Raw genomic sequence first — 26,330 nt, 5'->3', positions numbered from 1 at the left:
GTTCTATATTATTAATATAGAAGAGATTCAGATTAAAGAGTTACCTATTTGGAATCGATTCGACGTGAACTTTAATCGTATGCAAAAGAAATTGTCATTATCGAGGCCCCCAGAATCAGGCGAAATGTTTACAGTGAGAAAAAATACTTGAAAATCTCAAGAGATTGAATTTGCAGGATATAAAGATTATCCGTAGAAATAAATTTTATAAACCGCAAATAAATCAAGTATTTTTTTTCAGTATATGAACACTTGGTTACATTCTTTTGGTCCGATGTACCAGATTTTTTTCGTTCTAACAACAAAATCCTTTCTCCAATATGGTGGGCGACGAATTGCGTGTGAATAAATCTGCGCGCTCGCTCGGAACGCGGATCGCCTCTTTGCCGGCTTGGCCGTTTTCCGCGCTAGAGAAAGCAATCGTCCCTCTCAGCGATTAGCGTCAGCGAAGATGGACATGCGAGGAAGAAAAGAAGCAGGAGAAAAAAGAGAAAAACCGAACTATTTAATTGCTCTTCTCCTTACGTGATTGCAGATAAGAGCGCGAGTCTTCGCGTCGCTGCGTGATATTATGCCCGTTTAATCGTCCATAATCACATAGCATTATCCAAATTGAGAGCGACGGCATCCACGATGATACACGGGGACTGATAAATGATCCGGTTCGCGTTTATTGTCGTTGCCGCCGATAAGCCGGTATTAGAAAGTCGGAAGTGGCCGCGGCATTAAGCTGGACGGCGATCTCATTAGCCGCGCGAACGGTCGTCGCCATCGTCGTTGGCATTCCGAGGCTGACATAATTTGCATTGCGTTTCGCTCTGACGCAAGCGCATTCTTCGCGAAAATTAGTTTCGTCGGTATGCATCGGGAATCCTGTTTGCGACGCGCTCGCGCGCATCGCGATATGATGTACGCGCACATACTTACCTGTACGCACGTGAGAAGAAGTAATTACACGGCGGGGAGCGAGGAAAGCGCGCGTCGCTCACCTACGAAAAGCCGCATGCACCAGCTCGTTCGAATGCTCGTTCAAGGATAATTTGCAGACTTGAGTTTAATGCCCGCGGAATCCTCCTCGCGGCACGTGCGTTATCGCCTGTGTATCTGCGCGCGGCCCTGAAACCTCCTTCGCGCGCTGCAACATCATCCCCGCTGGTGAACTTCAACTCTGTCTCGGGGCTGAAAGTGAGACACGTATCGGGGAAATGAGCGGACTAGAAGTCGAGCGATGTACGCTACGTGAGTCGTTCGGAAACTACGTGGTCTAGTACGAAGATAGCGCGAACTTGGCTAAATCTTTATTGCCGCGTTTCAGAGCTTTTTCTCGCTCCATTCGGTGACTTGCCCTTACAGTGCCTTCACTGAAAAACTCATTTAGTTGAGTTAACCAAAATTCGGTTAAAATAAGGTGGAACAAATATTTTGGTTATGAGGTACTTTGGTACCTCTGAGCGTTATCTAGGAACAGTACCAAATCAATATTTGATACTTTGAACCAAAGATTTGATTTTTTTAAACGAAAATAAAACAAGTTTAGTTTCAGAGAATCAAATCTTTGGTAGAAAGAACGAAATTTTGGCCTTTACAACCGAAACATTCGACTCTATTTTAACCAAATTTTAGTTAACCCAACTAAATGAATTTTTCAGTGTTTAGCCTTCCCCGAGGATACTTGTAGCCACACGGCACATAATACTCTTATCTGTATTCCTGAAAAGTGAATTTCTCTTTTCGTTCCATTCACTTCACATTATAGATATTATTCCAAAAAAGAAATGAAAGGTTAAGTATAAACACGATTTTTCTCCACAGCGGTTAAATTAAAAATAAAAGAAGGTATTCCAGAGTTTTTCTTAAATAGATTAAGGACGACAGTATCGAGTCGATTAGTCTTTGTTTGACAGTGCGCCAAAGTAAACGCCCCGAGTGTTTCTGTGCGTTCATTGTTTTGACTGTTCTTTCATTTCTAGAGTGAAGTGGCAGATACAGGTTTCATCAACAAATCAGTGCTAAAACGTCCTTCAGATCGCGACGCAGTCATGCCAAAAGGTGCGAGAAACAATATAATTGTTCAGTGTCTGCTAATTTGACCAAACGCAGATCCCATCGCTCGCAGAGTTCACTTTGGCATACAAAAATCAATAATAGTAGTAAAGTAATAACGGCAATAAGTTCGCAATATCAAAGTAGAACAATAGTCTATTTAAATTATGCCTCAAAATTCTCGATTGATCCTTCAAGTTGCACGGAGTTTGCAGAATTAATGCAAAAGCAACATTTCGATTTAAGTAAATATAATAGATCGAGTTAGGATCAAGTGTGGGATTTTCTTTTTATTTTTCTTTTTCTTTTTCTTTTTATTTTAAGAACTTGAAAATTTTCGAAATTTGACGAACTCAAACTCTCGATTTTCTCTGTTGTAGAGATAATAGTTCGATTTGTTTGAAGATAAAGAATAATGAAACTAATCTGGTATACTGAAGGAAGAGTTTTGTTGTCGAAACGAAAATTTCGTATACTGGACTCATTTGGTTAAAATATAGTTAAAATAGAATCAATTAAATGTTTGGTAATAGCAACCAAAAAATTTAATTGCCGCTATGTGCGTTTTGCATTTCTCAATAATGCATCCTACTTGACACAAATGGAAAATATGATAATGCTAATCAGATCGTACGTACCGCGAATACATTAGTTCCAAATAAAAAAATAATAATGCTTTGAGTATGTATTACCAAGCAATTTCTTAAATGAAACCATATTGTTTAGTGATGCTTATCACATTATGTGATAAATGTACGATACGACCAGGTACTTCGATAACGTCGGACTATTTGATAATTATTATTAAATTATTTTGTAATATTTTCCACATCATTTAATTGGTCTCACTAAATGAAGAGTCTACTTTACTAATGCTGGTATTTGACATAAGTAAAAGCATAGTAATACCAACCAGAAATCTATGTATGTATCAGATACTTTAGTTTCAAATGTAAAAATAATCTTTTCAGTGCATGAAATCCTCTCTTCTTGGAAACTTGAGGATTATTGCGGTTTGATGAATTCAGGCTCTCGATTCGTATCCGTCACAAAGGCAACAGCGAACGCGAGAAAGAAAGAAAGAAAGAGGAAAGCAGCCGTGTATCACGAATCCCGCGCGCGCGTTAACGGTCTTCGTACGGCACTGTATACGGCAAGCTCTTACCGTATGTAGTACGTAGTTACATAGAGGTAATGGCCGGGCACGGTGCGCGGCACACGCAGACAGGAGCACGTTTCAACGTACACCTGTGCGAAGAATACCGTAAAGAGGCGCGCACGATTAACTCTTCAGTGTGTCGGACCGCGTCCAAGTGCTACGCGCGGCTCTTTGCCGCTCGATGTGTTCCTTACGCATTGTGGAAAATTTGCATGCACTTCAAGCGCGATCCTCGAGTGATATTTTGAGCTCGTGCGTACGCATCCCGCTTCTCCAAAAGCGGGAAGTAACACGCGCTGTTCTATTTCATTTGTTTTTTTTTTCTTGTATTATAACTTTTACACCGGCTGGGAAAGTGAAAGTTGGAAGCGCTCGAAGCTAACCGCGTTCTTCGCGATTCTTCGGGAAATCATTGGGTTGATATATGAGTTCGTGCGGAACTTTTCAACAAAATTCAAATGCATTTTATTCTTGTTAAAAACAATTTTTTTTAACGAAGAAGAAACGCGTTCCAAGCGATTTTCCACATCTTCCAAAGAAGCGAAGCTTATACCGTCAAGAGAGATTCTATAATGAACGAAACAGATGATAATCGGAGGGAGCAACGTCGGGTGAATATGATTGGTGAGGCAAAACATCCCAGCCATACTCTAACAATTTTTACGGAAGTAAAAAAACATAATGCACCGGGAAAACTCATTACTGCCTTTCATTTTCAAGCCGCGACAAAGACAACTGTAATTCTTTAATTTCTGTTTTATCCGGGAGACAAATCAAAGAAATCAAGATATCAATGAAATTAAAAACGGAGTAGAAATCTAGGAAATAATCGAATGACTCGAGGAGAGAAAAGTTCGGTTAAATTAGCCCGATAATAAACGAACCAAACGCATTCTGGTCGAAGGAAACAGAATTTTCGATTCAGAATTGAGTTTCGTTCATAAGAGTCAGAAATTCGGTTTCCTTCAAAACCTTCCCGCACTGAAAATAATTATTTTTGTATTTAAAACTAAAATATTTTGTACACTCTCTATTCGCTTGACATATTATCATGTTTCTTGCTTGTGTCAAGTAGAATGATTAGTGAGAAAGCAACAGACAAACGGCAATTAGATTTTTTCGTTGCAATCACCAAACATTTGGTCGATCCCACTTTAACCAAAATTCGGTTCGGTGTGCCAGATTTTCATTTCGACAACAAAGTCCTTTTTCCAGTGCGAATAATTTTGCGATACTTGACCAGAGCATTTTCCTGTTCCTGAGGTTGAGAAGTGCTTGTTTCCGCACCTGCAACCGGCCGAGAGCGCGCGAAAAGGCGCCGAGCGATGCACACGAAAGCTTGCGTGTATGCACCAGTGCCTCTCGAGGCGAGGAGATATGCTCTATCTAGAAGGGTACAGCATCGCCTCGTTGCGCGAAGAAAACTTATTGACTAGATGCCGCGGTAAAAAAAAAAACAAGAAAGAAGAAGAACGGACGTCGAATATAACGACCGAAACCGAAAAAAACGCGAGTCCTCTCGAGCCGTTCATCTCGATTGCTCTCGCGATTGTCATCGTGTACAGATGAAGCGAGCTGTTGCAGAATTTCTTCGAGCAAATTTCTCGCGCTCTCGTTTCTCGTTATTCCGACTATCGAAAACGTTCTCCTGCCTGCGATATTGAGATATTAGGTTGGTGCGAAAGATTTTTGTCGTGTTTGTCAATAAAATTTAATACGAAATAATCCTATCTCGAAGGATTAACAATATTTTTTGGAGACAAAGTCGGCAACATCGACTCAGTACTTCTCATATATTTCACTGGGAGAATATTATAGTTGTTTCTTTCACGTAAACTCTTTTCAATTTCACCATGTTTCCATCAGTACAAGAATAGACTGTTAGTAAGATCTGTTTTGCCAAAAAACATTTTAAATTTCTTTAGGAATATACAAAATTTTCTAATATATAGTACATTTTAGTTCCTAAAACATGTAAAATATAAGTAATATGAATACTTTCTGATAAGTAATATACGTATGAAATAAAAATATAATTTGCGTTACTGCGATAACCTGGACTTATAAGATACTTTTGAATATATCATTTAGATAAATATATTTAAATCGAATTAAGTTAATTTAGGTTAATTAATATTACTCAACTATTAAAGAATACTGAGGTTTTCTCTTCTCTTTTGCTACTAGTACTTATTCTCATCTTCTTTTTATTATTCTTTTTATTATATATTTTCTCTTTGTTTTATCTTTTTATTTATAGTGATCATGTCCCATAAATAGATAAATAATCAGTTACTGCAGACAATCAATATATTCTACAAAATTATGTAATAATTATCGCTATAAGATTATCTCCATCTCCATCGTCTGACGATGATTTCTCATCATTTTCCTTTTAATATCCAGACTTCTTACAAGAATTTAATAGAAGAATGACAAATTTCTCTCGCACCAATCTAACATATCTCGTGTCTGTCCCGAAAATAAAGACGAAGCAATACGTCACGGGTGCAGGCTGAAAGTACAGAGCGAATAGCCTCGCGAGAAAAATGAAGATCACACACGCGACGCGCAGGATGTGCACTTTTTTGCACAACACTGCGCGTGTTGCGTTTACTTTGAAAAAAAAAAAAAGAAAAATCTGTAACGAGCTCCCGCTCGTGCGCTTCTCTTCCTCTTCGCCGCAGTTTTTACATTTATACACGGCTCGTCGCGCGCGTTTCGTTGTTGCGCTCCTCCGGCAGTTGCACCGCGTTAACATTGCACCGACGGAATTCGTAATAAAAGAGCAGTTTTCGACTGCTCCGATCTCTCTCGGCTAAGCCCGAACCGCACTCGGCAAATTACAGTTTGCGCGAACTGCAAGAATAACTGCATTTTAATACCGCGCTTCGGGGTTAAGGAACCATGAGAAGGAGGAGGAGAACGAGGAGGATGCGTTATTAGCTGATTGCGGGAAATTAACGTTTCTGCACATTCCGGCGGCGGAATGCGTGTGATTTTACATATTTACGTTTCCTCGCGCAGATCCCCATTCGAACACTCGTTCGGAGTGCTCGATACTTCGCGCGCGAACGCTTCTGCCTCGAATTGATTTCCGGCGCGAATGACTTCGCATGCATACTCCTCTCCCCGACTCTGTTTTCTTTTCTTGAATTATCAGTTAAGGGGACTGAAGGGTCAGATTGCCTGAAAATCGTGCTTGTTCTTTCACTTTATGATAAACTAAATGAATATGCGAAAATGTTATTTTGACGTGTATTTATATCACGTATGAAGAGAAGGAAAATATAACTTTGATGATCAAATACTCAATATAAGTATATGGTATATGTAGTTAAAATATATTTCGTTTTTCTTTTCAAGGTCGTCATCATTTTGCAGTAATATCTTGACTCTCGATGGTTCAATTAAATTTTAGGTAGAACATTTCCGTAAGTTTGTCGTTATCGTGTGAACTGACAAACTCATGAAAATATTTAGTTTTAAAATATAAATTTTTTTACTATAAAAAACTGAAAATTTAATAATATTCCATTAAGATATTTGCAATTTTGTTAACTTTTACTCAATTTATATTACAGTGGTTCACACGATAACGACAAGCTTACGGAAATTTTCTACCTAAAATTCAGTTTAATTGAATTCCGAAAGTCAAGATATTACTGTAAAATGACGACCTTGAAAAGAAAAACGAAATATATTTTAACTGCATATATCATACACTTATATTAAATATTTGATCATCAAAATTATATTTTTCTTCTCTTTATATGTTGCATAAATACACGTCAAAATAACATTTTCGCATATTCATTCAGTTTGTCATAAAAAATTGCGAAAAAACAAGCACGATTTTCAGGCAATCTGATCCTCCAGTCCCCTTAAGGCCATTGCTTCACGACAATATTCTGCTAAAAAGTTATATTAAGTAATAGTTAGAAGCTCTACAAATTTTTGTGTGTACTAAGTGTTTATAAATATGATTTATTATATACAACTTTAATATTACAGCAAAAGAATATCAGTCGAACTTTAATAATGTGTAAGAACCTATAAAGAGATCGTTCTTCGCACGTTATTTAACGTTTGTTTGGATATTTGGAAGCCTATATCGACCTCTTTTGATTCTATTCAATCTACTAGTTTTGCCGTGGGGTTCTCTTTAGATCTTACAAGTGGCATCTTAGGCGTTTTCTGCCATTTAGAGGCGCTAGGAAGATTGCAGTTTCATTACATATACACTGATCCTTCAGAATACACAGATTCTAGGAAGTTCATGTCCAAAGTAGTGCTAGAATTTTGATTTGGGGAAGACGTTGGTGCCGGAGATGCGAGAAAATACGTCGGTCGCGCGATAAGTCATTTCGACGAGACAAATCTGTAATGAAGCGTGACAAGGAGCAAGAAGTAATTCCGCGGCTGTGACGAGCGTTGAGCAACGAAGTAGCAAGGAAGCGGGGAAGTGTTGTTGAGAAACGCGGTGTGTAGCAAGAAGAAGAAGGGAAGTCGCGATTCCGGAGGCTGAGATCACGGTGGGAATTCTTTTCGCGGTGTGCAATTCATCAAAGGCGTTAAAGTGGTCGACGCCTTCGAATTTTCTTCTTCTATCCTATGTCGTATTCGAGAAAATTAAATTTCGCAGGGCTCTGAAGCGCTGAGAACATCATCGCGATATCACAGCGCACAATCCTTTTTTTTATTTAATAATAATATTCTCTCTTTCTTTCTCTTTCTGTTTCTTTCTTTCTCTCTTTCTTTCTCTAAATCTAGTATTGTGCGTCTGTGTACTCCGTAAACTTTAATAAGGAAAACCGAGCGACGTTAGATCAAAATTTATTTATTTGTTTAATCAATTATATGGGAGGATAAATTTATCCCATTGTGTGTACAAAAAGAAAGAAAAAGCACAGTCACATATATTAGTATATTAACAAAAACAGGAAGTAAAAAAAAGCAAATTAGATATTAGAAAGAATATTAAGAGGAGTTTCTAGTTTAGACAGTCGAAAACAGAAAATTTTTACGAATTTCTTTCAAGGATATGAATAAAGATATCAGTATAGAGTTTTGACCATACTATTTATCATTGTTTTAAATATAAAAAAAATTATTAAAAAATTTAAATTCCGCCCAAGTTTTTCGTATTGTCACCAAATGCCTATAACTGACGGACAACATTACGGTTCATGTAATGATTTGGAATACATGTGGAACAAGAAAACTTAAAAACTATATTAAATTTACCGGAGAATAAACCTCAATGGTTCATCTTTTGTTGCTTGATTCTTTGATTCATTCTGCAGCAAATTTAATTCAAGTTTTAAATTTTCTTGTCTCATACATTTCAGATTATTATTCAAACTTAAGTTAGACGCGTCCAACTATACCGTACTTAGCACAAAAAACGATGAACGGACGATGAAAATTTCGATCTTCTTTGAAATAAAAGACTAATTTTTCTCACTTAAAACACAATGATAAATAACAATGGTGAAAGCTCTATTGAGATATCTTTATTTATTTCTTTCAGAACAAACAAGAATAGGAACCTCCCATTATTTCAGCCATCCAAACCAGTCTCGCCTTAATGAGTTTGCTTCATGGCATGCTTCGCAATTATGAAGTAATTATACGTGGAATTTAATATCACGTATCTTAATAACGATGTGCAGAAGCATAAAGTTTTGGGGAACAGGTGCCGCAATCTTCGAGATCCTTCTTCATCGTCTTTGAAGGATCGCGTCTGTCGCGATCGCGTGGTACTCTCGTTGTACTTCGCATGTCTCGCGCGCAACTTGATAAATGGAAAAAGCGGAACGCGCACGGGCGCAGGTGAGAAGAGGAGAAACACGCGTGGTGAATGCGAGCGTACGTACGCGCCGGGAACGAGAAGGAGAAGTGTGCGGTGTGTAGGACGGCGTGAGACGGGAGTAAAAGCGCGATCCCGCGGAGAACATTCCAGACGGGGCGCGTTTGTAAACCGTAGGAAACAAATAAATTTAGGCACGCCGCGATTTGCGCGCTCACATGGGCGCGCCGCGACTTTCCCAACGCTTCGACCGGTGGAAAGATCTCGCGAGCGAAAAATCCGCCATTGAGCGTATGCGCGCGAATTCCAGAACGGAAAGCTTTCATTGGAGAGAAGAAAAATTCGGATTTCTTTCTCTCTCTCTCTCTCTCTCTCTCTCTCTCTTGGCAAAAGCGCGTAATGCTCTCGCGCGCTTATCCGATCCCGCTGTGGAATGATCCCCCGGAGACCCCCTCGAGAATGCGACTTAATTTCCATGCAAGTGCGCGCAACCTTCGCGTGAATACGCATTTTCCGCCAACGGAGGCGCGCTTGCTTGCTCGCGAGGTGATCGATCTCTCGCGTCAATTTCGCGAATTCCGGCGCGGTGAAGAAATCGCGAAGGGAGCAGGGAGGAAGAAAGAGGCGGTGGAGGAAAAGCGGGCGTGAGAGAGGAGGAAGCTGTGCACGCCGTGGATAGGAAACACGTACACGCCGGGAATGGCGAAAGAAAGAGAGAGAGAGAGAGAGAGAGAGAGAGAGAGAGAGAGAGAGAGACGCAGGAGCAGGTAGGAGCACAGGCGTACCTGCAACCTACCTGTGCTTCTCAGCGCACGACTCCAGTCACCGATCGAACGCTCGACAGATCGGTCGCACGGTGCATTTCGCGATCACGGAAGAGCGAGTGCCCGAGCAGTAGTGCCCGGCGCGATCCTCGCGGATCATGTGAACCGGAAGGAACGATCACGAGATATCGGTAATATAACCGCCGATCGCGCAGTTTGCGCAACTCGCGCTGCTCCCAACGAGATATGTGCTGAAAGCGAGATACATTCGTGCGATTCTCCTTCATGTCTTGCTGAGACGTGAATCGTGTGATTTGCGAGGGAGAGGAAGATTAATCGGAGCGCGAGTGTTCGGTAGGGTAGAAGGGCTCGGGTCGGTGGAGTCTCGGTGAGTTGAGGGTTCGAGAATCCTGAAGATATCTTGGGAAAATAATTTCCTACTGATTTTCTGTGTATTTCTCATGTGCTTTTCTCTAGCTCTTATTCTAAAGTTCTCTTTATCGATAAAAATGCCTCTCTCTCTCTCTCTCTTTCTCTCTTTTCTCTTTCGCTCTTTTTTTAAATGTGCTCATATACCAATCAGAAGGTTCATAAGTCATATTTAGAAACAGTTTTATCGATAAAAGGGATTCAAGGTTTAAGACCTGTATTAATAGTTGTCATTTGAAATTTGTCTTTCATATGAAATGTTTAGATTTTCATTCAAAATTAAATCTAAGTTTTTCAGTTGAATTACGGGATATTTTATGACATTTATACTATTTATAAGATAAAATTATTAATTCATACTTAATCCTGGACATTCTTATTGTTTTGGTCTTTAAATACAAATATATAAATATTTAGAATTCTTTAGAATACAAAATGTATGTATATACTCAATAATACTTATACATATTTTATGTTGAAAGTTTAAATATTTATATTTAAAGACAATGAGAATGTCCAGAATCCTTGTCCGGGCACTGTTTACTTTTACTTTATAGTATCGCGCGATTCAATTGGAAAACTCTTCCCAAACTTTGAATTCAAGTGTGTATATTTTACTCATTGAGATGATTTTCAAGTGGTAACTATTAAAACGCGTTTAAGTTTCTTCTTAGTTTCGTTTATTTTACTTCTCTCTCGATTCACACCGCCATACGAGGGATTCAACTTGCGGCGATCGGTGTGGGGCTCAATTTTCCGTATCTCGAGCGTGTAAAATTGAGAGCCGACGAAATTATAGCGGTATCAGCCTGCCTACCCGCCCGCCTGCGCTCGCGAGTTGCGAAAAGAGGTAGAAAGCGGAGAGACGTGGAGCGCCGAGCGAAGCCGGGAAAAGCGTTGCTCGCGAGGCGCAAAAGGATACCGCGAAGGTAGTACCGGCCGGAGCGCGCTCGACGTGGACGTAATAATGATCTCCGTCGAGCTCTCGAAACGCCGCGAGTGCTCCGCGGAGGCCTCGCAGGCTGTTGTGAGAGAGCCGTTACGTATGTTTATTCACGAGTACCAGAAGCGAAGGACTCGGCCGAGACGGTTTAATGGTCGTCGCGATTAATCTGAGATTACCGCGCGTTGTGATTTTTCAGATTCCGAGAAGGTACATCCCCCATTTTTTCGAAAAGGAAGGTATTATTTTTGCCTTCATGTGAATTCTCAGCATTGCTGCGTTTTACAAGTTACTTGTAAATGCTAAAAGAGATAGCACGACGCGGTTAAATATAAACAGTTACGTAATCGCCTTGTTTACAAAATTCACAGGATTTTTGCGTTTCGATTTGTCGACTCGGATAATCTTCGCTGCGACAGTACTAAGCTGGTGGGAGAGGATTTGTCATTTTTTTTTTGCGAATTCTTGGGGGATGAATATATTAAAAGGAAAATCCTTTTTGAAAATCTGGGAAATTATCGAGTTGATATTGTTAATTTTACCTGATTGATCTTCATAATTGGATAATTTCTTTTTTCTATAATTTTCTATTTTATTTTATCAACAAGCCTTTTAAACCAACCTAATATATCATATCGGACATTCTTAAGAGTAATCCACATATTTACCATGTCTTTTTGATGATTACGTGGCGAATTAATTAGTTACATCAATTCGAAATGTGAGCCGTAACGGTTGACAAGCGGAAACATTGAAGGGTGATTCAAGTTTAGACAGTCGAAAAATAGGAGGTTTCTAGGAATTTTTTTAAAGAAATGAATAAAGATATTAGTATAGAGTTTTAATCATACTGTTTATAATTGTTTTAAGTATAAATAAAATATTTCTAAAAATTGTAATTGCGCCCAGATATTTTGTGTTGACCCCATTGTGACGCTGGACGCCTAACTCTAACTGATAACATTACAGCTTGTGTAGTAATCTGAAGCAAATTGGAGAAGAATATTTAAAAGCTATATTAGGTTTGTTGAAGGATGAACCCAAATCCTTTGGAAAATCCTCAGAATTATTATTTTCTTCTACTTAGTGTAAAAATTACTATTTTATACTAAGAAGAAAAAAGGGAGAGAGAAAAATGCCATGTAACTTTTAAGTATACCGCTATTTTGTTAAATTTCGACTTTTTGCACATGACAAAAATTTATTTTTTAGCAAATTTAATATAATTCTTTAATTTTCTTTGCCCAATTTTTTTTAAATTATTATGAGTTGTAATGTTGTACATCAGTTAGGATTGATTTTTTACACACACATTTTTTACACTTATACCAGTTCAAACTTAGATTTAAGTTTAAATTCTGTTTAAATACATCAAACATTTTTAGAAAAGAATTTAAGCTTAAACTTAAGTTAAAAAAAACTACTATTGCTATTGTACTTTTTTAAAAAATAATTTCTTTATACTTAAAACAATGATAAATAATATTCGGAATCTTATATTAATATCTTTATCCATTTCTTCGAAAGAGAAAAACTGTTCCTATTGTTCGGCGCTATCCAGAAATCAGAACTTCTCTTAATTTTGAATTGGAAATATACCTCGTCGTGCTCGATGCCCATTGATAAATCCTCGGCGATTAATCGATGAATTTTATAACGTGCCACAAACGAATCCGGCCGTGACGATCTGGAAACCGGATTCGTCGATTTAGTACACAGCGACTTGTACGATACTCCACAACGATTCACGATACAGCGAATTATCCGCTCCTTGTTTCTTGTTCTGATGCTTTTCTTTTTTTCACCTCGCGCTTGATATGTTCTTTCGCGCACGCGAATCTCGCGGGTCTCAACTAACGTTTTCTCACGTGCCGTTCGTCAACGGACGGGTGATTGTCGCGGATGGTTTCACGGCGGCTGACGATCATAATGCGGTGTCATAGCGTGTTTCTCGCGCGATTGTGGCTAGAATAGAACGGCGCTGCTCAATTGAATCCAATTAAAATCTTGATTGCGATATCAATTGCTTTCGTGGGGAAAAAGATGAAATCGCGATGTGTTAGCGTAATTTTGTGAATGTAATTTTACGAACTCTTTGTAGATACATCGACGAACGCGTGTGAATAACGGTGTTGTCGTGACAATAAATTCATCTTATTTTGTTCCAGTTGTGTCTATTTGGAGAGAATTCATATTCCTTTGGCAAAAACACAGAAGTAAATCAAAACTTGCGCTAGCAGTCAGATGATATTTCTCACTTTTCTGTCAGCGCGAGTTAATGACTATGATAATAATTTTGTCTTTCTGTTTTTTACTAAGATGTGAATTCTCCCTTAGATTGCTGCAAAAGCTTTATTGTATTTGCCAAATGGAACACGAAATTATCCAATCTCGACAACTTAATAATTTTTACGAACAATCGACTACGAGACTCAATATTTTTCGAGATATCGAGAGAACTTTCTATTTCCCTTTTAATATTCAAACTTTTTACATTAAAAGAAAGATATTTAAACAAATATTTATTTGTGTATAGTAGTACTAATAATATATTTACATATACTAACACAAAATATTTTTGAAATAAGAAATTATACATTTTCTTAAAATCTTAGCTTTTCACAAGAGCAACTGTTTATTCCGTTTAAATAAAAGAATTTAGACTTCTCAGTAAATATATTATTAGTACTCACTGAATAAATATTTTTTATTTACTTAGATATTTTTTCTCTCAGCGTACGAGAATTTAATAGAAAAATACGAATTTTTACACGATATTGTAGTATGATTTCCTCTTCCTTTCTTTAATATCTTTAAAGTTTGCGAATATAACACACAGAAAAGAATACAAATGAGGGAGAATTGTTCTCGATTGTGTGATCTTGTTCTTCGTAAAACATCAATGACATTTTCATTTTCAGATACTAACGATCTTGAGCACATCGCCAGCCTAATCAGTGATTACCACGTTAATGAGCCGATAAGCGATCCTCCGCCGTGGCGACACTAATTTGAAGACGAGCATTACAAAACAGTAATTAAAATCGATTCACAACGAAGACAACTGCTGCATTCTCATGTGACCATTCTGTAAATACCAATTTCCGTCAATTCCAAAAATTCACCAAAGGAAAGGCGATTGAATCTTTATACGTGCATTTACATAGTTACACTACGCGTAAGTTTCCAAATCGGTCGAATCGAAGAGAACAGAATTCCTTACCGAGTCGAAAAATAACAGTCAGGGAGAGAGAGAAAGAAAGGCACACTTTATGTTCGTGCAGTAACATCGTCGAGGACGCTCTTATTTCAACGAAACCAACAGCGCGCGCGACTTTGTAGAGCCACGCCACGATATCGAATTAATTCGGCGCGAGACAAAGATGCAGCGGCGCCAGATTGCGCTCAAGGCTGCGACGACGAGTGAAAAATCGTGGAAAATTTGCCAATCGAGCGGAGAACGTAGTCGCAGTCGCGACTGAGGCACTTATCAGGTGTCCACCTTGAAGGGAAACAAATAAGCGAGCGAGTGAAGGAGCGCGAGCACAAGAGTGAAGGAGATTACAGACGGAAAATTGTCTTCGTCCCGAGCGAAGATAATCAACGGTATATAATCGCGTCCAAGAGGAGGCAATATTCTCCCCGTAAAACAGCCAGCGATGCGCTGATCGTCCCACACTCGCAGCGGCAACATGGAGGACGCGGTGATCGCGCTCGACTCCACGGTGAGAAGCCAGCACTCAAGCCACTCGAAGGAGTCGAAGGACTCGGCCAACTCGGAATCGAAGCCGGAGAGCTGCCTCGAGTCGAAACACTCCAAGGATGTGCTTATCCCGGAGAAGCGGCCGCAGCAGCAGCAGCAGCATCATCATCAGTCGCGGCAACGCGCCGCGGAAGACCGGCAAGATCATCGTCTGCCGGTCTCTGAGGCCAAGGACGACTCGAATCTGCTGATGTTCACGTCCTGCGGACAATTGCTGCTCGGTGAGTCACTCGTGATTGTTGACGCGCGCAGGAGATGGCTTACCTGACGGTGCTTTTGGTGCTCTCGCGCGATGTACATCGTTAGTATCGGTTTTCGTCGGGGTCAAGTGACGCGCGTAATTGAGACTCCGCGGTAAATGGCACGATGTAGCGGGTGCAGCAGAGACCGGGGGTCATAAGTGGGCCATTGACTAGACGATTTGAAGCGGATAGCCCACTTTGCGCGGCCCGGCTGTACTGATAGCGTCGATGGTTATCGTGCATTTCACGACTGAGTGCTCACACCCGTCGCTTTTCTTAATTATTTCTCTCTGTTACTGATGTCTTAGACTTGTCGATGATAAATTAACAGATAGATTCACAAATCTACGTAGAATAATCTAAGACAAAATAATCTGAATCTGTGTATATACAGAATCTATATAGAATAATCTAAATGAAAGAGAGAGAAAAGATCTAATGGAATGAAAGTCTAGATAATTTACCACTGATAAGTCTAAAAAGATTTAGTAAAATTGTAATGGTACTTTGGTATACATATGATTGTAGAGTTATAAGCTCGTGTTAAAATTCCTTACTTGAAATTTATCTTACGTAAGATACTCGATTTAAAATAAAATAATCTAAATCTAGATTTAATAATATAAAATAATCTAAATGAAAGAGAGAAAAAGATACAACGGAATAAAAATCGAAATAATTTATCATTGAAAAATCGCTTAATAAAAAAAGTTTTGTAAGATTATAATGATAATTTTGCACGTATATTTACGACTAGAATTATAGGATCGTATAATAATAATCCTTAGTTGAAATTTGTCTCACACAAAATACTCAGATCTGAATTTCAAATTGCACCAGAGTTTTTCATTTGAATCATACGATATCCATAATTGCAATTTAATTGAAAAACTCGCATCCAACTCTAAATTCAAATCTAAATATTCGACTTGATATAAGTTTTAAGTATAAAACGACTATTAATACAGACAATAGTTAGTATAAACTTGATGTCTTTCATAAGAATAATCGTGTTAATCGAGAATCGTTACGTATCCAATTTATTCGATACTTTCTGTTACTTTACATAATTTTATTATTTTCTAATACATAAATTTGAGTATATTAGAATATAACTATCTATCGTATTCCAGGCGTTTCTAACGAAGCTTCTAATTTGCCTCATGAGCGAACCTCCTGCGTTTAATTAAGAGAAAGAGAGAGAGAGATTAATTAAGAGAATTCCCGCAATGGAATTAATGGCGGTTAAGCGGCGATACGTTTTAGGCGGCAAGGTTCTCGTGTATGCGCGCGTGTTTCAGCGAGAAATCACGAGCGCCGAATGCACATAAATCAGAAACCGACGTAAGAGTGAAAACATTTCACTTAGAAAGTCGTACACATGCAACTCATTTTGCGCGCGACCGTAAAGCACCGTGTTTTTGCGTCACTGCAATTTATTCCGCCGCGAATCGAGATCTCGCGATCGTACCGTAATACGGTCATTGTCTCATACGATGTTCGTCGATGCTTTCACACCTGACATCGCTCGATAACTATCAGGAAGGCTTATAATAAATTGCGCGCGCCCGTGTCGGAGAGCAGGAACTCGCAAGTAATAATTAAAAAAATCCTTATGGTCAAAGGAGCGAGAAAATTCGCGTTACTTCGAGCACGAATATTTCCGACTCGATCCAAATTCCAAGAAAAAAACTCAATTTTTTGTAAATCTTTTCAAAAAAATGGATAAAGATATAAAAAAATATAAGGTTCCGAATATATTATTTATTATTGTTTTAAAGAAATTATTATAAAACAATTTTTTTTTATTAAAATCTCCAAATCGCAGCTGCAGTCACTTCTCCATGTGTTACCCTGAATTATATATATTCCGTTCTTTCAGGCGTCGTCCTGGTGGTTTTCGGTATCCTGGTGCTCGTCCACGGTGCCTCCTTAGGCGGCTCCGGCGCAGGACTTTGGGCAGGTGCGGGTGCTCTGGTCGCAGGCGCGCTTGGAGTAGTCGCTACGTTAGCAACATCCTCCACCAAGACGAATTCCGCCTTTTCGTCCGCTCACCTCGCGTCCAGTCTGATCGCCCTCGCCCTGTCGAACATGGCCGCGATCACGGCCTTGACGGCGGTGGTCAGGGACTCGCAGAGGACGCCGGAAGTGTCGCTGCTCAGCCTCTCGGTACGTTCGAGTTCGAGTTCTGATTCGTCGCACAGGATCCATAATTATTCCAAGAATCTTAGATTTTCAATCACAAAAAGATATTGACGACTTATAAAAACCAACATAGCTTGATTCTTATATGTGATATCGGATTAATTAACGATGGAATATTTATAAAACAAAGAGCATGTTTACAACTTGGAAGTCAAACGTACACGGCAAGAATATTATAGCTTTTTTTACGTATAAAATCTTTTTAGATTTTATTAAGCTGATTTCTAGCCGTGTTGAAATAGTTTGTTAATAGAGTTTATGTTGCTAAGAAGCATGACAAATTGTTTAATAATAGACACTAGTTTCCAAATGACATATGAAACACGGAAGGAATAAATTAATATCGATATCTCTCGACTACAAAATAGTAATTTGTTTTATAGAAATATTACTTTTATCGTATTTGAAGTGTATTTTAATAACTTTACTATAAAATTCTCTGCGTATAGTATTAATGTATAATGTCAAGGAATCAAGGAGTATTGCAGGGACGACAGTAGGTAGGAAGGACAGTAAATTATTACAGCAGAAAGTAAATTATTCAGATTTTTATCATTATATTTTTCCTCTCTCTTTCACTTAAATCATTCTATTATTAGATCATTTTATATAGATTTAAACTATAGAAGCGTGAAAATTATTAGAATAATTTCTATTTCTTTATTAATTTTCTTTAATTTTTTTTTTCAATAAGTGCCTTATATTACATATTGTACGACTAAATTATGTAAACAATGACGGATTATTTCACAGAAATAAACTTTATTCCAATAAAATTTCCAATATTTTTTTCTCAGTGTATATGTAATCTGCTTTTTTATATAAAAAATTTACTTTTACATATAAAATATATTTTACAACAAACGTAATATAATATATATTATATTCGTCATTATTTATATAATTTAGTCGTCAATATGAAATATACAAATCTGTGATAATTTTAAACCTATAAAGAATATTGATAACAAATTATAATATTTTCTGAAATTATGCATTTACTGAAAAGAACAATTAGAGAAAATGAATGAAGGAATTAAAATTATTCTATTAATTTTCACATTTTGTTTTCACACATTTCATATGTTTTATACGTTTCACACGTATTTTATCTTAGATCGATCGGAATATTTCACGTGAGATAAGTAAGGACTTGTAATACGGGCTTAATCTAATTTTATCGTATAGGATAGGATTGTAAGAAATCGGTTGCTAAAAATTCGTGAAAATCCGGGACGCGACTGGACGACTACTCATTTCCTCCTCGTCTTCCACTTCCTCGTCGCGGGACGCGTACAGAGCGCAGGCCAGCGGCGCGAATCCGATAAAGATCGAGAGTGCATCTCCCGGCGCTAATTAACCCTCCGCGAGCCTCGCGAAGCTTGATCGCTAATTAAGGCGAGAAGCCGCGAATGACCCCGATCCACCGTGTCGGCGTGTCGGCAGCAGCCGGTTTTGGTGAACACGCGGCTCACGCCCGATGGAACCGTTTGACCGCCAGAGAAAGTTCCCAATGCCAAGGCTAAAACGCGGTCAGGCCGCGGCGCGCGGCATGAAATTCCACGGATCATGAGCGCGGAACGTATAGGAAGTTACTTAGCGGCTAACGCGAGCTGGCTAACGCTGCTCGCGTTAGGCGACTTGCACCAGCTAGTTCGCGCGCGGTACCGAAGCGTGCTTCCTCCTGGAATTACGAGAGAACGAGAGAAGTTCTGCGAACTCTCCGCGTTGAGTCTTGTCTCGTCTCACGTAGAAAACCGCGAGCGATTCTGAGCATCGCGCAAGATAGCGAGACAGACTCACCGGCAGCTGGGACTCGGTCACTCGTGATCTTCGCGTTTGGAAATTAGTCAAGAATATTTCGAGACGATGTTTCTAATACTGTCATATGTTTCCAGGGTGTCGACGGAAACGTGATAGAAGTGGACGGCGGCTTGGCGGGTCTGTTGGCGAGCATCGGTCTGCTGGTAGCCAGCGTAGCTGAGCTTCTGGTTTCCGGCTACAGCTGCCTGACCTTGACACCGAAACTCTGCGGCTGCCTGCGAGCCAATGCCGCGGACGAGACGGTGAACGAGGGCCACCTGAAGACTCGCAACATGGTCCATCAGTGGGTCATCGCGCAGAACCACGTGCCGAAGAGCCAGCCGATCTACGTGGTGCAACCGGTGATGCCTATGCATCCGATGATCCAGGTGAGCACGCGACTCTCCTCTCCCACGACCTCCAACAGCTGCGACCTCTCGAGCGATGAGTAGGGTGGATGGGAGGGAGAGAAGAACAGGGGATAGGTCAGTGACACGCGCTAGAAAGTTCAAGCCGATCGTCCGATCGCCGAGGAGAAACTCTCGCGAGCGAGTGAGCACGTCTTTGGTACCTCGCGTCTCGAATGTCGTGAAAATCTCGTTCAAAGACACGAATGCCGCCGTCGACACTGAGGAGATGTTGCTTGAGGAAATTGCTAAGATTCTCTCCGTGTAGCATTAATGTATGATGTCGAGGAGTCGAGGAGTACCGCAGAGGCGGTAAAAAATATAAATTATTATCGCAAGGGATATAAATTATTTAGATTTTTGTTTCATTAGAGATCTTTCCTTTCTCTTTCACTTAAATTATTTTAATATTAGATTATTCTATATATATATATATAAATTCTATATAGATTTAAATTGTACACTTTTTTTGTTATTGAATTGCTTAAGCTATATGTCAATTTTAAGATGGAAAAAGAAGCGCGCCTATAATCGCTGTGAAATATATTTTGTTTGAGATTCCAAAAATAGCAATGATTTCAAACAATATACATTTCGTTTATTGTTAAAAAAAATCTTTGGTTAAAATTTGAAGATTAAGTAACAAAGTATTTTTAACATCCTTAACGCATTAACTAAAGATTAAAAATATCTTGAATTAAGGATATTGAAAAGAGATGCTAAATAATAGAATATGAGACTAGAGTTTGCATTTTGTTAACTAACTGTGATGAACGTGTTAACGCTCCGGTTAATTGTAATCTATAATGCACGTGGGAATACACGCGAACGACAAGTTATTTTAACTTTATGCGCTTCAGTATTATAGTCTAATAATTAGTCTAATAATTAGCTCGTGTGAGAGAATAATACAAGGAATATGATTACAGCCGCCGTATGGTATGCCGCCAGCACCGCCCGGCAAGTTCCCTGGTGGATTTGTGCCTGCTGGACCTCTTCCTATCTCCGCACCGGGGTACGGTCCTGTTCCTGTGCTACCCCACATGCCGTACGCGGGACGACCGCCGTCTCAAATGGTGAGTCTTCGATAGTACATGAAATATAAACGGTATACAAGCCGTGTAACGCTTCAACGAAGCGAGCATAATAGCATCTTGTTAAATTGCTGGATAAAATCGCGCGGCTTAATAATAAAGAACGTAAGATACGTCGTGTACTTGAAAGCCGATCGAGTGATGCAAAACAACGCGGTTCCACGAGTTCCAAGAGAAATTCTACACGCAATAGAAACTCTCGCTTCGAGGACTAATCGAGTCTCTCGTATTTCAGTTCCGACCGAAACACAAGCGTCAGCAAGTCGCAGATCAGGAGGAACCAGAAAGGAAACGGCAAGTGGAGGCTAAGAGCGAGTCCCCGAAGAGGATGTCGTCGATCGGCGAGGATCAGATCGATCTGGCGCAGACCTACACGGGCTTGGACAAGAGGATTTCCGAGGAGTTCATTTCGATCGCGATGGATCCGGATAGAAAGTCGAAGGCTTCCAGCAATCACGGCAGCGAGATTGGGACAAAAACTTTTTAATAACTTGCGAGCAATATTATAAAACTTCGTGCTGTAAGAGTGAGGTATACTCGCGACTCACAAAGTTCATTTTTTTATAAAGGTAGGATTCGACTCGTACAAATCGTGAACTCACGTTACTAAAATTTCACGTTCTTCAATTTCAAGCGATATTAAGACAATATTTATCGCGGTGTTTCGTTGAAATCACGAGCGATTTGAGAAAGAAAGCGCAATTTCATAGAGCGACGTGCGAAGATCTTATTTCTCCGAACTATTTTAGATTCATAAGTTTTAAGTATGAAGAGACTGTGGGAGTATAAAATTTTTCGTTTTTAACGAATTGGTCGTTAATGAATTGGTTAGTGTAACGTTTATTTATCATTGCGGATCTCCGGCACACAAGTGCACGAAGAATGTTTGACATTCGCAACGCAGATGCGTGATGAAGTTTTATCTCTTGGTGTTAAATGTCATTAGGTGCACGGAGAAAGATTGCAGTCGATGACTCATGCGCCAACGAAATGTCAAGGCGTGCATTATTATTGTTGTCAGTGATGGAACGAATAATCCTGTTATCTCATTATTAAGCGTCGATCGCTGAGCGCTTCCAATTTTGTGGCGTAATTTAACAGAGTTGAGCAACACATTAAGACTCAATTAAGATCGCGTAACTTGCATATAACAACGTAAAAAAAAAATAAAAATGAAAGAACCGGCAAGCGTAAAGATTCATGATAGTATATATAATTATAACGAAATAACTGTACGTTCTTCAGAATATTATCTTGTCTTTCGGACAAGACAAAATCTGAAGTTACCTGACCACTACCTGAAGCACGCGTTCAACCTTCTTGTTTTACCGTTTAAATCTTCCCATACGAATCAGTATATACTGTTACAAATCTTTATCAGTTGAAATAATATTGCAGTTTCATTCCGTCTCGCGACGATGGAAGTTGAAGGTTGAGTTGCGCCGTACTAATTCATTAAGTATACAAATAGAAGTAATATCATTATGTAATTTTTTACAAAAGATAAATAATAATATCCTAATCGCCGGTTCACGCTTCTTACTTTCATTTCGATAAGATGATAAACGTTAATTTACTTAAATTACATTGTAATAATCACTTATATATAATAATTGTACAGTCGTAGTTTCCTTACTCATATGCTTTTTCAAGTGTTAGTTTAACCATGATTTGTACATATATAAACGTATATTTATAACATTTTGTTACATAATGAATACCATGAAATAAAATTATAATATAAATATTATAAATCCTTCAATGATACGCTTGTAATATTAGCTCAAGTTGAATTTGTTTTTTTGAGTAAGTTCTCTTAATTTTTCAATTAGATGCATATAGGGTGCGCTTTCCAAACGTGCGCACAATGTTTCAAAGGTTTCTAAACCGAACATAACATGAGTCGATAATGCAGCGCCATAGCAGAAGGTGCTTTCGGATGTGACATAACCTGTAAGTTGCTATTTTTCTATTTATTTCGTATTGTATATTATTTTCTAATGAATAAACACGACTAGTGTTAGTAAAGTAAGTTAAACTAGTAAAGTAGAATTAAATATACAACTGCTACTGCACATGACATGTTATCGTGTCATCGTCAGTTACAGATCATCAGAATAAATCATCAACTACAAGTATAATTGAGCAAATATACATCTCACTTGTGTAGATAAAGAACTTTATTTATATATGTATGTATTTGCATGTGTTTGTATGTATGTATATTTATAAAAAAAACAGTGATTGTTTACATATAAATGATGATATTTTACGTCTACATGTAGATAAGGTAAACTATATATGAGATGTTATCTATGTAAATAATAAGTAATTTATCAATGTCAATTAAAGAACATATGAATTGCTAAAAAATTAATTAAGGAAAGTTTATATTTTTATTTAACCTCTTTAGAATCTTGATATAAATTCATGAATGTTGTTTCCTAAATCAGCTAGTGTTTCTAGAATTCTCTGATAACATTCTTACTTTCAGAATTAAATCTACTAATTTATCACATAATAAAATGAAAATTTCACGCAATTTTTTTTTAAACATTACACTTATAATTAATACTCAAACAATTACTGCATTTTTGTTTCATAACTTGATTACTCATTTTCTGTATATTTAAGTATAATTTACAATATTTTACATAGTTTATACTGTCTACATGAAGAAAGAGTATGTACACATCATACAGATAATACATAAATAATACACATAAAAATAATTTTGAAATCTATAGTAAAACCTGGTAACAAATATATAATAATAGGAAGATAAAATTTGTATGTTTTTAGGAAATAAGATATATATATTATATTCAGGATTTTTTTTTGTTAAGGATTAACTCCTGATTCTATTGTTGTGGGACTATAAACCTTAGGTCCAGTTCCAAATCTTACTTTAACCAGTGTTTAACTTGTTAAAAGCCTATTTGGGTAAACTTGCATAGACACATTGTGCATATGTACAAAGAAATTGATTAATCTATTGTAAAATGTCTAAGAGATAGCCTTTTCCTGCATAGATCAATTGGTTGATTTATTTATGCGTATGTAATATATTATTATATAAGTTTATCTTATTATATAAGTTTATATAAGTTTACTAGATAGATCTTTAATAAGTTAAGCTCCAGTTAGAGTAAATTGTACAAAGCCATCATTGCATAATATATTACATAAATCTGCAGGGTTACATGAAGACTGTATTGAGACCAATCAAGGTTATCCTACCATTGTGAAGAGCAGATGCAAACATGACAGTGGTACTAGGAGGCGGTATATCAGGCTTATCAGCTGCATATTACGCTATCAATGAAACGAGACTAGCGTCTGTTGCCTTGCTCGAGGCGTCTGATCGCGTAGGTGGATGGATTCGCAGTAGAAATTCTCCAAGTGGAGCGCTCTTCGAGCAAGGACCAAGATTGGTAAGGCCACAAGGGCCAGCTGGGCTGAACACGCTTAACATGATAGAGGACCTCCAACTAACTAATAAGCTGATTTCTATCGGACGTAGTCATCCCATGGCCCGTAACAGATTGATATACTCGCAGCAAGCTTTGCACGTGTTGCCAACGTCCCTAAAGGGTCTCTTCAAGACGATCTCGTTACTAGATCGTCCCCTGATAAACATCCTGTGGACTGACCTGAGAGCATCGAAGGTATCTAAGGAGGACGAGAGCATTTACAGCTTTGTGCAAAGAAGATTCGGCCAAGATATCGCGGATCACATTATCAGCCCGATAGTCTGTGGAGTCTATGCAGGGGACGCGCGCCAGATCAGCGTCAACTTCATGTTCAAGTCCTTGTTCGAGATGGAGCAGAAGCATGGGTCTGTAGTAAAGGGCTTGTTGATAAATCAGTTGGAGAAATTGTTTTCGAGGACAAAGAGCAGAGAGACGAAAGAGGATGCCGACGAGTCTGTGGAAGATTCATCTGCGACGAGTCTGGCGCGAAAAGCTCGGCTCGAGAACTGGGCGATCTGGAGCCTGCAAGGAGGACTCGAGCAACTGCCCTTGGCATTAGTCAACAACCTTGAGAAACGGGGAGTCAGGATAGAGACAGGCACTAAGTGCGAACGGCTGACGTTCAAGGCGGATCGCGTGGAGCTATCGGTGAACGGCAACGCGCGCGAGTGCTCGCGCGTCATCTCCAGTTTGCCCGCCAAAAAACTAGCTGAACTACTGCAGGAGCAATATCCCGAGTTATCGGCAGAACTCAGAGCGATACCTTCGGTAACAGTGGCGGTGGCTAATCTCGAATACCGCGGAGATGTATTGCCACTAGAGGCATTCGGCTTTTTGATTCCCCCTCAGGAAAATTTACCTCTGCTGGGTGTGATCTTCGACTCCTGCATGGTTCCCAAGAAGTCCAACACCTCCACGGTATGTATAGTTGTTCTCCTTTGTTCCTTATTTGATGTTCTCAAAAACATGTCTCTGTTCAAGTCTCACATCTAAGGTAAATGTCCCAATGACTAAACTAAGAAAGCACGATGAGTTTTACATTTTTATTAATAAATAGTTCACTAACTAATTACTAACAATAGTTCACTAATTACTTACAAAACCGACGTTTATATAAAACTTTAGTTCGTCAGCAATCGGAAAATAATAAGAAAAACAAAATAATAAAAGATAAATATGAATTATAATTTTAATGAAATATCAAATAATGCCGGTTGTACTAGTAATTGAACTGAAAAATTAATCATGTCCTGATTACCGAATAATATTCCAATGATTGAATACTCACTAAGTAATATTACAAATTGGCATTAAGAAATACCTTCTCTTTCAACAAAATCTTTTCAAAGTCTTTTTTTAGAAATATTAAATACAGATGTATCATTAACGTTTCAATGATTTCGATCATGTTCAATTACCGGGACATTTACCTTATGTCTTGTTTTATTTCTTATATGTACATAACAGGTATTAACGGTAATGATGGGCGGCGCGTGGTTCGAGAAACACTTTGGGCCAAGTCCGACGGAGGAGCAGCTATTAAAAACGGCGATCGACGGAGTGAGGGATATCTTATGCATCACGGAGGAACCTGTAGCGCATCACATTGCTGTCTTGAAGGATTGCATTCCGCAGCACGTGGTGGGTCACGCACAACGTAAGAAGCGTATCCACGATTATATTTCCGCGCACAGGATTCCCTTGGCAGTGTGCGGCTCCTCTTACCAAGGTGTGGGAGTCAATGACGTTATTCTATCAGCAAAACAGGCCGTTCGTGACGTTGTTAAAAGTCGAATCACTCGATAAATTTTAATGAAATTGATATTATATATAATAATGTACAGACAGATAATAAAATCACATGCACACTTCTGATCTACATGCTGATTCGCGACATGATCAAACCATGCAAAAAAATATTGTATGAGTATGCAAAGTAATAACGATGCATAACGGAGTTGACGCATAAAGAGCGTATAACGAATATTCGCTGGATGGATCATCGTAATTGCTCATGTCTATAATTTAAATGATAGTGACATAATAACTAAACCATTTCATTGAGCGAACAACATGTAAAAAATAACATACAAAAATTGAAAGCGACGAGACGTATCTTGTTACACAGTTTTGTATTTGTATTACAGATCCAATATATATGTATGTATATATAGTTTACGCTATAGGACGAAT

At 38.6% G+C, this 26,330-nt stretch overlaps 3 protein-coding genes across 13 annotated transcripts in view; 2 read left to right on the top strand and 1 right to left on the bottom strand.

The window, feature by feature from the left end:
- LOC116846804 overlaps nt 1-22,195 on the top strand; it is a 49,232-nt gene extending 27,037 nt beyond the window's left edge. For 4 of the 8 annotated variants that reach the window (XM_032821108.1, XM_032821109.1, XM_032821111.1 and 1 more), the window contains one exon: nt 14,072-14,839. In XM_032821108.1, coding sequence (XP_032676999.1) covers nt 14,072-14,160 — 89 coding nt within the window. In that variant the 3' untranslated portion in view covers nt 14,161-14,839. Of the gene's footprint in view, nt 1-2,478; nt 3,827-9,826; nt 10,167-14,071; nt 15,135-17,037; nt 17,325-19,258; nt 19,553-20,499; nt 20,647-20,899 lie in introns of those variants that run through there. The other 4 variants (XM_032821115.1, XM_032821114.1, XM_032821113.1 and 1 more) reach the window with 4 other exon arrangements.
- A 146-nt stretch (nt 22,196-22,341) lies between these two features.
- LOC116846805 (protoporphyrinogen oxidase) lies at nt 22,342-26,330 on the top strand. Of its 4 annotated transcripts, none has more exons than XM_032821118.1 (3): nt 22,342-22,617; nt 23,862-25,055; nt 25,605-26,330. In XM_032821118.1, exons 2-3 carry the CDS (start codon nt 23,928-23,930, stop codon nt 25,941-25,943), a joined length of 1,467 nt encoding a protein of 488 aa, XP_032677009.1. In that variant the 5' UTR covers nt 22,342-22,617; nt 23,862-23,927; the 3' UTR covers nt 25,944-26,330. The 4 variants fall into 4 exon arrangements, with proteins under 4 accessions (XP_032677009.1, XP_032677011.1, XP_032677010.1 ...); XM_032821120.1 differs by lacking the exon at nt 22,342-22,617 and adding an exon at nt 22,626-22,692; XM_032821119.1 differs by lacking the exon at nt 22,342-22,617 and adding an exon at nt 22,701-22,856.
- The window catches only part of LOC116846807 (transcription initiation factor TFIID subunit 13), a 3,305-nt gene continuing 2,083 nt past the window's right edge, over nt 25,109-26,330 (bottom strand). Inside the window, exon 4 of the mRNA XM_032821124.1 lies at nt 25,109-25,889. Coding sequence (XP_032677015.1) covers nt 25,885-25,889 — 5 coding nt within the window. The 3' untranslated portion in view covers nt 25,109-25,884. The remainder of the gene's footprint in view (nt 25,890-26,330) is intronic.

The sequence above is a fragment of the Odontomachus brunneus genome, unplaced genomic scaffold (genome assembly GCF_010583005.1).
Source record: "Odontomachus brunneus isolate Ranch 3 - 2012 unplaced genomic scaffold, Obru_v1 Obru_scaffold_069, whole genome shotgun sequence".
Classification (NCBI taxonomy): domain Eukaryota; kingdom Metazoa; phylum Arthropoda; class Insecta; order Hymenoptera; family Formicidae; genus Odontomachus; species Odontomachus brunneus.
The sequence above is the reverse complement of the archived record's forward strand: the minus strand, read 5'-3'. Positions and strand labels throughout refer to the sequence as shown.